Consider the following 17,827-nt stretch of genomic DNA (forward strand, 5'->3'; position numbering starts at 1 on the left):
ACAGAAGTAATCCTTGACCTTGGATTAGGCAATGGTTTCTTAGATATGACACCAAAAGTACAGGCAACAAAAGAAAAATAGATAAATTGGACTTAATCAAAATTAAAAACTTTTTGCTGCAAAGTACATTATCAAGAAAGTGAAAGGATATCCCACAGAGTGAACAAAATATTCGCAAATCACATACCTGATCATGGAATTGTATCTAGAATACATAAAGAATACTTACATCTCAATAATAAAAAGACAACCCAGTTTTAATAAATAGGCAAATGATCTGAACAGACATTTCTCTAAAGAAGACACACAGGGGCTTCCCTGGTGGTGCAGTGGTTGAGAATCTGCCTGCCAATGCAGGGGACACGGGTTCGAGCCCTGGTCTGGGAAGATCCCACATGCCGCGGAGCAACTAGGCCTGTGAGCCGCAACTACTGAGCCTGCGCGTCTGGAGCCTGTGCTCCGCAACAAGAGAGGCCGCGATAGTGAGAGGCCCCTGCTTGCCGCAATTGGAGAAAGCCCTCGCACAGAAATGAAGACCCAACACAGCAAGAAAGAAAGAAAGAAGAAAGAAAGACACACAAATAGCCAATAAGTGCATGGAAAGATACCAGCATCACTTGCCATCAGGGAAATGGAAATCAAAATCACAATGTGATACCACTTCCTACATACCGGAATGGCTAAGACCAAAAAGACGAATGCTGGTGAGGGTGTGGAGCATTTGCAGCCTTCATGCAATGCTGGTGGGAACGTAAAACGGTGCAGCCACTTTGGGAAGCAGTCTGGCCGTTCCTCAAAAGATTAAACACAGAAGTTACCTATGAGCCAGCAATTCCACTCTTAGGTAAACGCCCAAGAGAAATGAAAACATATTTCTACACAAAAACTTGTACATGAACAGCCATAGCAGCAGCACTATTCATAATAGTCTGAAAGTGGAAACAACCCGTTAAGGAATAAATGGTAAAGAAAAAATGGTCCTGCCATACGACGGAACATTATTTACCAATAAAAAGGAGTGAAGTACTGATACTTGCTACAACGTGGATGAACCTTGAAAATATGCTCAGTAAAAGAAGCCAGTCCTAAAAGGCCACCTATTGTGAGATTCTATATATATAAAACCTCCCAAGCAGGCAGCTTAGTGTTGGGTGCAGCGGGGAAATGGAGGGTGACCGCTAAGGGGCACGGAGCTTCTTTGGGGGGTGGTAAAAATGTTATAAAATTGATTGTGGTGATAGTTGCACAACTTGGTGAATATACAATACTAAGGGACCATTGGATTGTACGTGTTAAATACGGGAATCAAATGGTATGTGAATTATATCTCAGTAAAGCTACTATTATTAAAAAAAAAAAAAAAAAAGCTGGGGTTTCCAGGAAAAGTCGAGTTTTTTCAAAGTGCTAGTGAGTTTATAATGGTAACACAGTCCTCACAATGGGGAACTATCCAATAATTTACCTTAAAAACATTGCTTTTAACCTGAACAAGACCTTTCTCCGTGTTTGGTCCACTTTCGCCCCTTCACCCGCGCCCATCCGGCTCCTCCTTCCCTCCGGTCCCCTCCGAGGGTCACCGCGCGCCTTCCGGGCGCCCCGGAGCGCGCGGCTCGGGTCCCCAAGGGCGTGGGGCTCCGCCGACGGGGCGGGCCCGGGGGCGGCCGCTGTGACCCCGGGGCGTGTGCAGACACCGCCTCCGCGGCCACCGATAAGTCCCACCCCGCCTCGGCGACCCGCGGGCCGGGGGCGGGGAGAGGCGGCGCGGAGGCCGCGCGCACCGCCCGGCGCCGCTCGGAGGCCGGGGAGGCTCCGGGCAGCCGCGCGGGTGGAGCGCGGGATGTGGGCGCCGGGCGGCCCGCCGGGGCCCGCGGGCTGGGACCGCCGCAGGGTGGGCGCCAGGCTGCGCGCGGCCCTCGCGGGGCTGCACGAGCTGCAGGGGCTCCGCGCCAGGCAGCAGGCGCGCGTGTGGGGCGCCCTGGCCGTGCAGCCCCCGCCCGGGCCCGCCGCCCCCCGCGGCCCCCGCGCCCACGAGCTGCGGCTGGAGGCGGCGCTGGCGGCGCTGCAGGAGCAGCTGGTAAGGAGCGCGTGCGGGGGTCGCGGGGCTGCTCCGGGCGCGCGGGGGCCGCGGGGACCCGCTCCACCCGGCAGGCAGGAGGCGGACTGGCCGCCCGACCATCGGGGGGCACCCTCGGCGATTTCAAAGGACGCAGCTCGGTCCCGAATGAGAGGGACGCGGAGGCCCGAGGCTCGAGGCTAGGCATCCGGGCCCTGAAAGCAGCCCGGCCGGGCCGCCCGCGCCGAGCCGCGCATCGGGGCTGCGCCCGGCTCTGCCTACTTCCCGGCGCAGCCAGACTTTAGGATGTATTCCTGTTGGTTGGAGTTTTGCTGATAAGAACGCATTAAATCGGTTTCCCCTGCTGGGGGCTACTTGGGATCCTGGTGTCCTACCCCCGGTGCCAGCCTCTCCCTGCTGCGTGGGTCTGGGGACAGCAGTGCCAGCGTGCCAAGTGTCCCCCGAATTGTCCCCAGTGATGTGTTCAGGTTGAGCTCTGGGGTCGTGTCACTGTAATGAGATGTTGGGGAGAGCGTGTATACGATGAGGGCCTCTCCAACTTTAAAATGTAACCTGACCTATGAAAAGAGGTGTGTCCTCTGAATGCAGAGGCGGTGGAACCCCACTGGGCCTCCTGGGCCTGCTTTCCCACCGGCCTTGTCCCCCCTGCTAGGGCTCCTCCAAACGCGGGTCCCTTTCGTACCACTGAAGACACTCCTCAGGTGATTGCCTCGGTTATTTACCCTCTGTATGGTTTCATCTCATGTATTGGAAAAAACTCAAGAGTTTTTGCAGGGTTGTAGTATTTTTTAAAGGAAAAATTAGAAGGCTGTATAGAAAGATGTCTATTTGGTGGAATTGACTGTAGTACTCCAAGTGGAATGTCTTTTAAATGAGAAATTAAATCTGCCCTGTTTAAAGGTTGCTGTCTTTACAAACTAGCCTGGATGAAGCTGCTACTTTGCTATCAGCTTAGCGCAGTCGTGTCAGTGATTTGTTAGCTGCTTCTGGATTAGAGAATCGGGAAGCTCAGCGTCTTGAGATGTGTCCCAGGACTCCTGCTATCTTCGCACATGGCAAGGGGGGGTCCCTAACTGTGCAGCCTCTCCTCCTGTGATTCCCCGGCTGCTATGCAAAGGAAGGAGCTAGTTACCGAGTGGAACTTTCATAGGCTTCTCACCCCCCATCTTATCCAGTCATAGCTGCAGGTTTAGCTTACCTGTGTGTGTGTGGGTGTGTGTGTGCCTGTGTGTGTGCGTGCGTGCGTGCACCCAGACACATCCTACCTTTCACTGGAGCTCGGAGAGGCACACAGAGCCTGCAAAGATGCATGACATGCGTGTGGCAGGAAGGAGCTTTGCGACGCTGCTGTGAATTGTTCTGTCCAGAGAGCTGGAACCCAGTTGATGATTAACTTGGCTTAAGTAATATACAAATCAGACTTGTGAGTACTCAGCCTCTAATTACGGGTAGCCTTTTGGGAGAGAAGATCAAACAGGGTGTTTTTTTGTTTTATTTATTTACTTTTTAATGTGGGGACCAGAAGGAACACGCACCCTTTGTCTTCAAACTTTGTTCTTGGCACAGATTATGTGATCAAAAGAGAAGAATAATTGAATGTGTGTGACATCAGCCCAGCGATTAACACGTTCACATTTTTCTTAACGGAGAAAAAATTAGGAGTGATCCTAGTTCTATGATGCAGGCTACAATCAAAAGGCCTTCATCTCCAGCCCCAGTCTCACACTTCAGTAACTCCCGGCTAATCGGGACCCCTCCTACCCACACCCTGGGGTTAACCGGGGCATGGGTCACCGTTCAGGTGTGAAGACAGGAAGAACTTTTATCTGACCCTCAGCAGCTTTGTCCCACAGACTTTCCCAGTGAGAATGAGCTTGAGCATTTCAGGGGAATTTAAACTGCTATTAGGAGAAGTCATCACATTAACACTTATCAGAACGAACGAGCTACGCCTTTTTAATTGCTGCGTCTAAAGTCACAACAGGAAGCGCGCAGTAGGTACTTAGTATTTGTTGAATAAATAAATGAGCAAGTTTTACTGCTGTAACAAAGCGGAAGATGATTTCAGTATTGACTATCTCCACGTTCTAGATTTCTAAGCTAATGAAACCCCCATGACCTCTGACCAAAGCAGCCCTTACTGTGTGGCCGGTCCTGTGCTCCCCTGTCTGTGCCTTCCAGGGAGATTGTCATTCCCCGAGAAGAGGCTGCCATTCCCATTTTTATAAGGGTTACATTCCCAGCAACACTGACGTGGAAAGGTTTGGATTCCCCGGAGGAGCCTGGAAGCTCCATCTCCCACCAGGGGGCGCCAGCGGGCACCCCAGCTGGGATGTGAGGAAAGGCTCTGGGGACCTGCAGGGAAACTGGTGCTGGAGAATTTCCTGGTGGTTGTTTTCGCTGGTCACGACTTGCCCGGACCCTGAGTGGCAGCAGATCCTCCTCCCTGGCAGGTGCCGGCATTAAGCACGGCAGGAGCTGAGGGTCTGACTCTGCAGCTGTAATCACGACGTCTGGTATTTTCCTTGGACCGACCATGCTTGCTCCGTGACCTCTCAGGGGAACGAACTCGCTCAGGGTCACAGAGGAGGGGGAGGCGTCCACGGGGCTGGGCAAGGCTTCCTTCTGCGACACGAGCGCTTGTTATCCTGAGGCTAATCTGTGACCCTGGCCCTTTGAAGGGCCTCTTTTCAAGCTAGGTAGTAACATTTACCCACCCACAGGGCACTTGCAGTGCCACGGAACTCATGCGGAAAATGCTTCCTGTGCCTGTTCTCAGCTTTCAAGGAAAGAATGGAGGTGTTTTAGATGCCATCTCTGTATCCTGAACTTTGGGACGTTTTTCATTTTTGTCCTCTGAATCTGCCGTAAAGGTTTGAGAAGGCTGGAAAGCCGAATCGTAGATGGGGAGCAAAAGGGCAAAGCAAGTGGAAATCGGATCAGTCTTTTATGGCATGTAAAGTCAACATCTCGAAGAAAGGGCTAAGCCAGATATTTGTTTTGAATGGCATTCCCTGGGTAGAAGTTCTCAAACTTTTGTGGTCATAAAAAATTGGTCCCAGGGAAGCTTGTCAAAATGCAGATTCCCAGGCGTGCCCTAGAGTCTGAGTTAGCGGGTCTGGCAGGGAGCCCTGGGGTCTGCACGGCTCCTGGGAACCGGGCTGTGCTCTCCCTTACACCGCACCCCCTGCCCCTCGCCCCGGTTCAGGGGATTCAGACAGGATGCGCTGCCCTGCCCCTGAGCCTGAAGGCCTGCGGTGAGTAGGGAGGGCAGGTGGCCGCACAGACTGGCTCGCTGCTCTGGAGGGAACCCGTGTGACACAGCAGTCACGTTGACTCGGCGCTGACGTCTCTGTAACACATCTTCCCTGCAGAAATACATGGAAGTCGACGCTGTGTGCCTGGCTCCACAGTGGGTTATGCCCGGTCCTGGTGCCGTAAGGAACCTTTGACTTAGCACAGAGTTAGAGACCGAGGAGTTAATGAAAAGCAGAGACATAAAAACCCCCAGCAAGGGCCGGGGGAAGGGTTACGGAGGGCAGTGCCAATCCTGGGTGACAAAGCCCTGTTGCCATGCAGCGGGGTCCTGGGGACACAGTAATCATCGGAGGGCACCCGGGGGCCTGCGTGGCTGTGCCCCTCGACACTAATCAGAAGCCACCGGCTGCAGGCCAGGCTGGGCAAACATTAATCACAAAGCAATTATTCCAGCACAAACACGCCAGGGTCACTTTTTCAGGGGGAGGGGGATTGGAGAGGGAGGAGAGAAGCCAACTATGGAATCCAGAGAGGTCCCCCTTCAGAAGAAAGAGAACATCGTGATTTGGAAGAGAAGGGGTCAAATCCATGTTTTTAAACGTCGAAGTGTGGTCGAACAGAGGAACTGAACTCTCTGCCAGTACCGTGGTCTCATTTTACGACATTAGAAGAAAAGTCATTTGCAGTAAAAATTCCCTTCGTTTGTCCAAGTGTTTTTTACTTGGATAGTGATGGGCCGGGAGCCCACCTTTGCTGCCCCCGCCGCTCCGGCTGTCAGGTAGTGCCGTCCACCTGGGGAGCGTCTCCCTTTGTGAAAACGTGCCAGGATGTTCAGGCTACTCTGGGTGGTCCTGGGTGTGTACGTTTTGATTGAATTCTGTTTTTTTGCAGTGTTACGTTTACAGATACTATTACATGAGGCTGGGAGACTCTCTTGCTACAAAACTTGGAGGTTGTTCTGAGACCCCTGCACTGGGTCCTGAGGAAAGTGGATTTGGGCGTGGTGGTCTGCCACTCACCAGGTGCTGGGCCCTCGGCCCCTACCCCTGGTGGTAGGGAACAGTCTGTGTCAACGTAGTTCTCCTATAAGAATCAGAGATTATCACCACCTACTTCCCTCTTGGACTGACTTCTCAGATTATTGAAGCTACTGAAGTAATTCCTCATTTCCTATATAAGAATTTGAAACACAATTGATCATTTTCTCAAACAGGGTGACCGGCATAATCCCATTCATTAATTATTTGCCTTAAACTTAATTGCTAATCAAAACAAGAAATTTAGGTAGTGGACCTTGAAAACAAGGTGAAGTTTTATCACTGAAGGAGGGAAGTCAGCATTTATGAAACAGTGTTGTTTTACAGACATATGATTCACGTGTGTGTATGTGTGTGAATGTATATTGTGAGCATTAACCACGTGCGTGTGCTATATGTATATTACATGATATACGCACACAGATATGTGTGGTTGACACTCACAGTAACCCGTTTTACAGCCAGGGAAGCTGAGGCCCAGAGAAGCTAGAGCCTCGGAGGACAGAGTTGAGATGTGGACCCTGAGACCAGAAAGATCCTGCCTCCTGGGGCAGGTGTTCAGGCTGCGCTGATCCCAGGCGCTGGGCTCTTTCCTCCTGCAGCGTCCCTCCCTCTTCCCTGAAAGCCCTAAAAAACCGTAACCGTTCAAAAATGCCACCTGTGATATGGGAGCTAAGACTCTGCAGAGGCAGGGCCTTTTTCTCTCCCGGGGACTCTCCTGTCCCCCTGAAAAGCAGAAAGCTCAGCCTTTCCCAGGTGCCGTGGACGTGCTTCGGTGAAGGAACGTGGTGATACAGCCACCAAACGCAAGGTCCACGAGGCGCGAGCCTGGGAAAGTAGATTCTTACGTAGACGGAAAGAGACATTGAAAGTATTCTTGGTGGCTCCTGCCAGCGGGGTGTCCTTGTGCTGTTTTTGGTCCTCATTCCACTCTCCTAAGCTGTATTACTCCATATTCTTATAAAGAAATGTCGAATTGAAAATTGCTGGCAAAGAAGAGTCTGCACTTGGGAAGAGATGCTGGAGGCGGGAGGGGTCCTAGAGATGGTGTTCGGGGTGAGGAAGGGGGAGCTGTCAGGTGGGAGCTGGTCTGTGGGTTTGGGGAGTTAAGCTGTGTGTGTGACGTGGCTTCACGTGGAGCCTCCAGTTTCCATCTCTGTACACAGAGCAGTTTTATGTCTCCCTCTTTTCCTTCTTAGAACCGTTTAAGACTTCAGGACGTCGGCCTGAAAACCCACTTGGACCAGCTGGGCCAGCAGATCAGCGAGCTGCAGCTGGACGTGCGCAGAACCTCCAGCGAGGCCCCGGACAGCGACAGCAGGCCCAGCTCGGGTACGGCGCCCACTCGGGCCCTGGACCATCTGTCTCTCACCCCAGGGAGCGGCACTGCCCGGCAGGGCTGGCGTGGTGAACCCGCCTCTGTGCTCAAGCCACCAGAGGGTCAGGAGCTGTATGCAAGCCTGAAAGAGCACGTTACTGGAGAATACTGGAGAGGAAATACTTATAATACTTTTATTTAAATGCGCTTGGGAAAACGGGGAGAGAGAGGGAGAGAGTGGGTGTGTACATACTCATTATTTAATTGGAAAAATACTGCTTTTGATGGAAAAAACCCCATGAGTTTCTCACCTGTCTCCGGACTGAGACACATTCTGGGTTCTGTTTATGTTGAATTAACATGGAGGTTGTAAATAATAACTTTTATGTGACGACAAAAGTATTTTTTTAAGTCTACAGTCTAAAATCAGTACAGTTTCCTCCCCTGTGGCCCTGTGCGCCCTCCTCTCAAGGTCACGTAGCGATGGTTAGGGTCGTTCTGACCTTCATGGTCCTGGGCACATGGGCTTTATCTCCAGATTCCAGGCTCAGACGGTAAACCCAGGAGACCAGCGTCTTCCCAAGTACGGTGTTCTCTGCCGTGTCTTTCTCTTTTTTTCGGTTTGCAAAATCCTGTCACGGCCTGGGTTGTCAATCATGCAGCAGGGCCGGGCCGGGGGACCTCCCCAGACGCTGCCCCTTCTCCGGTGGCTGCCTCAGACGAGCTTGGCGGGCACGAGGAGGGCCGGGGGAGGATGCCAGGCTCCCTCGTCCGGGGCCGGAAGCCGGTGGTCCCACGGGGGGACGTGAGCCACTCGCCCAGGGGAGGGACGAGCAGGTGGCGGGCAACAGGAGACAGTCGTGGGGCGGCGTCCCCGGCATTCCGGCCCCGGGCACGCCCCCGCCCCCAGGCCCGCCTCCCTGAGACCCCCCAGCGCCTCGGCGCAGGGCTCCCCAGACCCCACACCGACGGCCCCTGTGCCCCTGCGCAGGCTTCTACGAGCTGAGCGACGGCGGCTCCTGCTCCCCGTCCGCCTCCCGCACGTCCGTGTGCAGTGACTGCGTGTCCTCCTGTCCGGGCGCCGTGCTGCCGGCCACCCCGACGGCCAGGCCCGGCGCGGGGGACTGCCGGCCCCGGTCAGCTGATGAGACCACCGTGTGTGGGGTCCCCCTGCCTGCGTGGGAGCCCCAGGCCAGTGAGGGGGGCGCCGACCAGCTGCTGCAAGGCGAGTCGCGGCCCCGCCCGGTGTCCACAGGTAAGGGGAGCCGGGGGCGGGGGCGGTGCCGAGCCCCTTCCCAGGTGGGGCGGTTCCCGAGCCCCATACAAGGAGGGGGCGGTTCCCGAGCCCCATACAAGGTGGGGGGGCGGTCCCCGAGCCCCATACAAGGAGGGGGGGCGGTTCCCGAGCCCCATATTTTCTGTGGGCTTTTTTGGGTTTTGGATGGAGGTAGGCATCAAACGCCCACCCGTGTTCCTTGCAGCAGGGCTGTTGCAATAAAAGGCTTCTCGTCTTTTTTAAAATGAACATCCGTTCACACCCTTCCACGGGCCTCGTGGCCGCCGCCGGGGACTAGGGTGGGAGCAGCGCTGCAGGCGGACGTTGAGAGAGTTCAGTTCACGTGCGGTTCCCCCCGCCGGCCAGGGAAGAGCCTTTCTTTTTCTTCAGACTGTCCTAAAAGGAAAAGATGCATCTTATTCCTTATGCTAGACCTGGGCCGGTAGGACCCATGGGTTTTCTTTCTTGCCCATCTGTGAACGCCTCAGGGAAGGTCTGTTCCGAGACCTTGCCCCGGCGCCCCATCTCCCTGGGCGTCCTCCGCGCCTTCGGTGAACAAGGGCAGGAACTGAGCGCTAGGGTCTAGGACTCACCTTCTCGGCTGTGGCTGGAAGGAGCGTGATGGGACCCGGGTGATGGGACGTGTACAGAGGACACCAGCGTGTCCAGGCGTGGAACGTGCAAGGCCGGGGCCTCGTCCTGCCCGGGGGGAGGGCCTCGTGCCCCAGGGTTGTGCTTGCTTCTTCCCTTGTTTATGTTTTGTTCTTTTGCTCCTCCCCAGGTGACCTTGAAAGAGTCCTGCCGGCCGAAGTGGGGCTCCAGAAAGCCAGGGCACACTCCAAGGCCACTTCCTTCCTCTGCCGCGGCATGGACCCCAAGTACCAGTGTGACCTGGTGTCCAAGGGGGGCAGGGAGGTGTACCCGTACCCCAGCCCCCTGCACGCCGTGGCTTTGCAGAGCCCCCTCTTCACTCTGACCAAGGAGACACCGCCGAGCGATGGCCACTCGCCCCCCAGTCAGCCCCTCCTTGGCGCCACAGGTCCGAGCTCCACTCGGACTGGACTGGTCCTCGAGGCTGGCCCGGCCAGAGCCTACATAGAGAGGCTGCTGAGACTGCAGGGCCGAGGGCCCCCCGCGAGGGGCAGTGTGGGTGAGCGCGGACCCCCAGGACGGGAGGCGTCCCTATCCCCGCAGGGGCTCGGGGGCCGGAGGGCAGACAGTGAAGGTGGCCCGGAGGAGCCGGTCTGCGCCCGGGGGAGAGCGGAGGTGGGAGGGGAGGCCCAGAGCGGGGCCGCCCGTGGGCACAGCCTCGAGCAGCTGGGGCCTGTGCCCCTTGTGCGCACCCTGCACCCCAGCAGCCGTCCAGAGGAGGGCCCCAGACCCTCGTGCAGCTGCGTGCACCGGGAGGCCCGTCCAGGCTCCCCCTGGCTGGGCTGTGGCCAGGGCCCCGCTCCCTGCTCGCCGGCTCAGCAGCCAGCTCTCGACGGCTGGACGGGCAGAGGCAGGTCGCCGGGCGGGGGGGCGGGCGGGGAGGGCCCCCCTCGGGCCCCCGGACACTGTGTCCACCCGCACTTTGCTGCCAGAGGAGCTTCCCCCGGGGGGCCCCCCAAGGCCAAGCCTGTGAAGATCAAGAGGGGGGCCAGCGACAAGGCGGTGAGGCTTGGGGGGCCGCAGCTTCAGTGGGGCACCCTCGGGGGCCCCCAGCCGCCCCCTGAGTCGGGAAGTGGTCTCAGGAGACCCGCCCTGGCCAGGGAGGCGCCCGGCCGGTCCTGCTCTGAGTCCAGCCTCTACCCCGTGTCCCTCTTCGTCCCCCTGCTGGTGGCCCGACGAGAGGGTCACCAGGCGTCAGCTCAGGCCTTGTTCCCCTTGGAAGCAGCCCCGCTGGTGGCGACCGGGGGGGAGGCCCGGAGGAAGCAGCGCAGGTGGCAGTCCTCCGTAGAGATCTCAGCCCGGGCCCGCCCGGACCCCAGCCTGGGGCCCCATAGGCCGGCGGCCCGGAGAGGGGGCGGCCCGCGGCCGGTGTGCGCCAGACCCAGGCCCAGGCTGCCCCGCCAGGACGCCCGAGCCAGGAGCGGGTCGGACGGCTCCGAGCGCTCGGCCGAGCGCGTGTCCCTCTTGCGCTCCCCCGTCGCGGAGAGCAGCGGGGACGAGGCCAGCGACCACACGGCCAACCGCTTCGGGGACGGGGAGTCCAGTGGCAGCACCTCGGAGGGCGGCGGCCAGGGCGGCGGGAGCTCCAGCCAGCGGGCCCCGGCCAGCTCCAGGCCCCCTCTGCCGCCGGTGCCCAGGCTGTGTCGCGTCAAGGCCTCCAAGGCCCTGAAGAAGAAGATCCGCAGGTTCCAGCCGGCCGCCCTGAAGGTCATGACCATGGTGTGAGGCCGCTGGGCGATAGCAGGGCCCGTCCAGGCCCGGGAGCCACAGACACAAAGGGACCTTTCGTGGCTGAGGACGGGTCCAGCCTCGCACGGTGTTAGATGTGCATGTCTGTGTCATCTGGACACTTTGCTTTATCCCCGAAGCTGCCCTTCAAAAGGAGTCCCCTCAGAGGAGACGATGGGCCTGTCCCTGGGTGCATCGCCCCACAGGTTAGGCTGTGACTCTGGGCACGTCACCCCACCTTGGCCCCAGTGGAGACCTTCACCCAGAACTCTGGGATTGCAGATTTGTCGGGGCGCCGGCCTCCCAGCCGCCTGTGCCGTGAGCCCCGTGCTTGCTTCCTTCCGTCCTCTTCCACTTGGGCTGGGCGCTCGGTGTACCCCAGCCTGTTGAAGTTTCTCCCCAAAAGCGTTCCCTTTAAGAAATGGTTGCAGGACTGTGCTCTGGAAACTGGGTTGGAATATGAATCCAGGTCAAACCCTCAACATGAATAAACAGCCGATTATGCCTTTGTCTTTGCAAGTCAGTCTTTCCCTTTTAGCCTCTCTGCCCTCAGGAATGTAGTAGGTGCTCAGCAAACCCTAATCCTTCCCCATCATGTGGACGCTCTCTCACCCGAGGTGGGAAAATGCATGAGTACACCTCCACACTCCTTTCACATGAGTACCCTCCACACTCTTCCCAACAGTCCTGAATTGAGCATAAAAGTGCTTTTGAAAAGAGACCCTTTTATGGTGTTTATTTTTCAAAGGAAATTTCCCTCAACTTTTCAGGAAGGTAGAATTTTCAGGGAAGCTGCCTGTGGAGAGCAACATCTTCAGTTCATAAAGCAGCTTTTTCCTGAATTATTCAAAGCTGCTTCTGTGGGCCTGGAGGTAGAAAGAAGACATGGGGGAGGTGGGGAATGTCTTCCCCAGGAGCCCTCATGGGGCTCTGGACTGCTGCAGCCCCGCCCTGGGGCTAAATGCACAGTTGGTAGGAACTTTTGAAGGAAAATGATAACAAAACAAGCTAAAATGGTAGTAGATCTTATACTAGACATTAGATATTCATGTAACAAACAGCTAGTTTCAGGACGCACTTCAGAGATCGACATTTTAAAAAGATTAACATTTTAGAACAAAGAAGTCCACCTGTTTGACCTGGGCAGAGGTTTCCAAAAGTGAAAGAGAGTGGCTGCTTTCTGTAAAACCTCAACAATGCAACCATTTCAAAGGGCCCAGAGCAGACTTTGAGTCTATCTGGATATTCCCACATGGGCTTCACGGAATCCGCTTACTAACAGAGGTGAAAGGGTCTTCCTGAGCTTTCTATAAAACTGCATTGATATTTGGAGGAAAAAGTCAAACCCACCCGTGGTGGGGTTTTCTGATAAAAGATAGTACACAGGGTATTTTCTTTAATGGTCTAAATCTCAACCGTGTGGCACAAGAGGCGATGGGAACCCGGGATTTGCCAGGGCCGCTGAGCAGGTGAGGGTCCTGGGAGAGGATCCAGAGCCAGGGTTCCGGCCCCGCCGCGGTCCCAGCAGTGTCCACAGTCTGTGTCCCTTGCCGGCCACCCTGGAGAAATGGCCGTGAAACTCCCTTTACAGAGCGTGTCCTGCTCTGTTTGACATCAGCTCTTGCGTCTGTTGGAGTTTTTCTCAATTCGGGGGCTTCGAATGCCGTATTTGGAAACTGCAGAGTTCCTTCGTCCTCAGCAGGGCCCCCGTCCTTGTGTCACAGGAGAGGACCCTCAGGCCGTGTCTCTGGCCAAGATCACGTGAGATCAGTGCTGAAGGGGATGCAGTGGGTTCGGGCCCCTGGGGATTTCTGACAAGGTTTATCTTTCTCAGAAACCAGGCTCCATTTCCTAATGATTCAGGTTCCAAAGCGCAACCAGACAGGAATGCGTCCCTGCCCAGAAGATGCCGGGCCTGTCTGTGCAACAAGCAGACTAACAAAGCAAACTAATCATGCCAACTACCCAAGCAAACTAACCATAAAACCCATGCGGACTCCAAGCAAAATGCAACCGTGGCATCTGCGGACAGAGAGTGCCCTCAGTGATAAGATGTCAGATCAGTCATCAATCAGTCAATCTCCCTCCCTCCCTCCCTCCCTCTCTCTCTCTCTTTGCCTCCTTCTCTCTGACCCTCTCTCTGTCTGTCTCTATCCGTCTGTCTTGGTCTCTCCCCAGCCTTGCAGACACACACACACACACACACACACACACACACACACACATCTGTCTGCCCAAGGCCCCAAGCTACTTCCTCACCGGTGCTCTTTCATTTACTCTCGGGCAGGTTGACAGTAAATAAATATAATTCTAGGTGCATGTCCCCCCATCTGCCTGGGGCCCAGGTGCCTTTGCTTCCCCACAAATTCAGCAGAAGGACACAGCCCAGGGTTCAGGCCCCGCCGGGCCGTTAGCTATTATGAGGCCCCAGGCGGCTCCGTCACCTCCCTGGGTTTGCTTCCTCTTATAGAGCGCGGTTGTTTATGCCTCCGGGTTTGGCGGGAGGAGTACATCGAAGGTGTTGAAAACGGGCCCTGGCTCTGCCCACTGACCACGCCGGGCTCCTGCCAGGAGCATAAGGAGGGGACCCCGCAGGCCGCAGAGCCGGGCGCCTGGACAGGCCAGGAGGTCACGGTCGCAGAGGAGGCTGTGGGCAGGGGGAAGAGCAGACAGAGGGTCAGACAGTCAGCGAGGGTCTCTGACCCACTGTGAGCATCACCCAGGCACCGCCAGGCAGGCTGGCATCTTCCGTGGCAAGAACCAGGGGGGAGGGCTCTTTGGGGAAATACTTTAAAGCACAGAGTTAAAGTTGAGAACATCAGTGATAAGAAGGCGGAGTCAGTCCCCAATCCAGTCCTGAAATTACAAAACAGAGTCTGAGATGCTATAAATTCAGGGAAGAAAGATATTTAAGGAAGGCAGAAGGTCCAAGGCAGAATGTGCAGAAAAAAAGATTAATTGAGACATTCCATTTATTTGCCTGAGTAATTTATATTTTTCGCATATTTTTCTTCTGAACAGATATGGTCGTAACTGCTCAGAGTGAAGGGAAAATAAAGCAGGAAACTCCCCTGCACAGAAGGTAGCTGTGACATGGGGGAAGGGGCGATTATTAGGTGATGGGTGACCCTTCATGTGCGTGTGAAGACAGATGAGCTATTTCCTCATCCCTAAAGCCTTTAAAAAAAAGAGACAATTTACTATTTGACTTTGGGGATCATTAGAAAGCATTTGTAACTTCCAGCATGATTGAAATACAAATATTTTAGCAAAAAAGTAAATATATAAAAGGATAAGCTAGTTCTTTCTAAGTATCAAAGGCAAGCTAAGGTAGAAATTAAATATATAAGAATTGCTAATTCATAAGAATGAGAAAGAAAGGATAATTATGTCAGAGAAGATACCCCAATCATTGTATCAAATCATACTGTAAAATTTGAGGAAACAGAATGTTTACCTTTTATGACCGGCTGAATGTGCTTGTCCCCCAAATTCGTCTGTTGAAGCCCTAACCCCTAGTGGGATGGCATTTAGAGGCGGGGCCTTGGGAGACAGTTAGGGCAAGATAAGGTCCTGAGGGCGGGGCCCGCAGTGGGACTGGGAAGAGGTCACGCGGGCCCACGTGGCTGTACTTACAGGCCAAGAATAAAACCAACCCCACTGGCACCTCCATCTGTAAATCCCTGTGAATGAAACCACCCAGTCTATGGTGTTCTGTTACAGCTGCCCTTTTGCGCGCACAGAAGAGAAAGTGGGAAGAGCCCAGAGTGCACTGAGGTCTGGAGGAAAGAGAAACTTACTCCCTGCATCTTTTCCTTATGACCGGGAGGGTAGCTGGGAGCCTGACCCGAGGCTGTCTTCACCCATCTGGTCAGACGCATTCACTGAGTACCCACTGTCTCAGGAGCCGTGCCGCCTGCTGTGGGGTGACGGGAAAACACGGGGCGCCTGCGTTGGGGAAGCTTTGTGTCTCGCTGGAGAAAATAAGCAGGCAGCAAGGACGACCAAGCAGCCCCTAAAGAGGCCAGTGCCCATGCAGTGGGGCCCGAAGAAGCAGAGTTTGGACTCCGTGTGGACAGCGCAGTTAGAGGTTTAACTGGGAGAAGTCTGTGCTGCACTGGGCTGGGCTGGGCTGGGCTGGGGGGCTGAGGAGGGAAGAGGAGGGGGAGGGGGGAGCGGAGGGGAGAGGAACGCAGGGCTGAGCAGGTGCCTGGAGCTGGGGGGGGAGGGAGGCTGAATGGTCCCGGTGGGGGGGACCCAGGGGGTCCAGATCCCAGCCCATATGCGAGAGGGTGTGGGCCACCATCAGTAACCAGTGTCACTAGCGCCCGGCAGAGTTGGGGCAGGTGGGGGACGGGAGAGCTTCCGGGGGAAAGGGGGCGCAGGTGTGATGGAGGCCAGGGGGCAGGGGAAGCTGGCAGGGTTACTGCAAGTGGGGCTCTGATGAGGTGGGTGAGGGCGCACTTGGGGGTCCTCAGATGGTCCTGAGCTGGAAGCAGGGACAGAAGGTGGGGCAGCTGTCAGTCGTAGGTCAGTCCTGCCAGGCTGGGGGTGCCGGTCGTCGCAGCTGTTCCTGTGCAGCTTCCTCGCAGACGGCCTATGCAGACTGCAAGCCGGCTTCCTGTGGGTCTGACTCCCAGACGAGGGGAGGGCTGGCTTCCTGGGCAGGTGGCCGAGGCTGAGCCTCCGGCTCCGTGTTCACAGGAGGTCCGGCCGCTGACCGGTGTGTGCTTGGTCTCTCCGAAGCCGGGAGAACCTGCTAGACTTGTGTTTGGAGAGGCCCGTGACCCAGCTGTGCTGAGATGGGTCTGAGGAGAGACGGGAGGTCCATCCCCAGCCAGGGACCTGGGCAGGGGCGTGGCGGGGACCAGGGCCACGGTGAGAGGTGCTGCGGAGGGATGCACACGTGGCAAGACACACAGCTCGTGGCCATTGTGTGGTCTGGGGGCCCGCAGTCTCTTGCAGAAGCCACCCAGGCAACAGCGGCATAGAATCCAAGGAAAACTCAAGAGTTCTCCCAGTGTCATTCATTTGCCCCAGTAAGAAATGAGAATTCTCACTGAAACAAGAACATGCTCTTATCTCTGAGAGGAACATCCCCGTAGAAACAAGAATTTCTAATCAGAATCTTTTTCCATTTTTAAAATTTGATTCCCTTTTTAGTATGTTATTCCCTTTTATTTTTTATGCTGTTTTATTTCCCTTTTTATGTTTCCTTCGGCCATGGTCTCCTAACCAAGGATAAAATCCACAGCAAATCCACAGTTAACAAATCAGTAACCCTATTGTACTTTAACTTCATTTTCCTTCATTATTTTCCTCCATCTCCGTGCCCTCGTCCCATCTGGGGACACATGCTGGGTTTTCAAATTCGGTCTCTGTGACACACTTCACCTCCTGGGTGACAGGCGACGGTGGCAGCATCTCCGGTTGGTGACAGGAGTGGTGTCAGTCCCTGCTAACACGGCAGCACCCCCGTCACCAGTCTTGTCACGGCTGCTCAGCCCGGGTTGGCATCCTTGCTGACAGGGAAGGAGGAGGAGAGGGTGCGCCTGGAGCCCAGAGGAGCAGAGGCCAGCGCAGGGGAGCTTGCGTGCACGGTGGAAGCCCCTTCCTTTCCTGCCCCCTCAACCGAGGGAACCCCTAGGCTGTCTGCGATGAATAGTCATTTCTAATCCCTAGTGATGTAGATCAATGCACAGCGAAGGGGCTTATTAAAGCACTAAGTCCTCAGGCTGATCTCCAGAGGCTAAGCAAGGATTTCCACCCTGGCCGGAATAGGTCTGGTACCCACCAAAGCCCGGGCACTCCCACTGTGTAACTTTGCAAAACACTTCTGGCAGCAGCTCTCTGAGCCACGTCTGGAGGACAGCCGGTCCTCAGCGAAATAGTGTATTGCCCCCGTCAGTCATCTAATCAGCATCTGTATGATCCTGACGGTCCTGGAAGAGACAACAGCCTTTCCCCATCCTTCACAACACCTTACGTTCCTGTTGCTTTTACACTGCTTTCCTGGGTCTCCGAGATCAAGTCTTGAAGTAGCTCAGCACTACAGGAACTTCCTTCAGGGAAGGTTTGTGTCTGATGCATACACGAGTTACTGAAAAACCGTCAAAACACAGAGTCTTCCTCTGGGACATTTACAAGGATGGCATCAGAGCACGCAGACAGCAGAATGCCTCCCTGTGGCGACCACGTACGTCTGTGTGCTGACAAATTCTGGACTCAATTCACTAAGGGTGCAAAGCAAACACATCTGTGTTTGGGGTGATCAGCCTTCATGATTTGCTCGACGCTGTAAACCAACACTTGTTTTGTCCGACTCGGGCAGGGATCCTGAGACTGGGGGAGGGATTTCACCTCACTCCAAGTTGCAAAATTCAGGTGATGACAATAATAGTTCCTAGAGTCGAATTTCATTTAAATTTCATTTCTATTTATTTATTTGCTGTCAAGTATCTTTTTTTATTTTGTCACAGTTCAAA

At 55.3% G+C, this 17,827-nt stretch overlaps 1 protein-coding gene across 1 annotated transcript; it reads left to right on the forward strand.

The window, feature by feature from the left end:
- Positions 1–1,749: 1,749 nt before the first annotated feature.
- Positions 1,750–11,966, forward strand: DACT2 (dishevelled binding antagonist of beta catenin 2). The gene is made up of 4 exons (XM_057527949.1): positions 1,750–2,074; positions 7,569–7,701; positions 8,679–8,942; positions 9,745–11,966. The coding sequence occupies exons 1-4, from the start codon at positions 1,838–1,840 to the stop codon at positions 11,337–11,339; spliced, it is 2,229 nt and encodes a 742-aa protein (XP_057383932.1). The 5' UTR covers positions 1,750–1,837; the 3' UTR covers positions 11,340–11,966.
- Positions 11,967–17,827: the final 5,861 nt, after the last annotated feature.

This window comes from Balaenoptera acutorostrata, chromosome 14, assembly GCF_949987535.1.
Source record: "Balaenoptera acutorostrata chromosome 14, mBalAcu1.1, whole genome shotgun sequence".
Classification (NCBI taxonomy): domain Eukaryota; kingdom Metazoa; phylum Chordata; class Mammalia; order Artiodactyla; family Balaenopteridae; genus Balaenoptera; species Balaenoptera acutorostrata.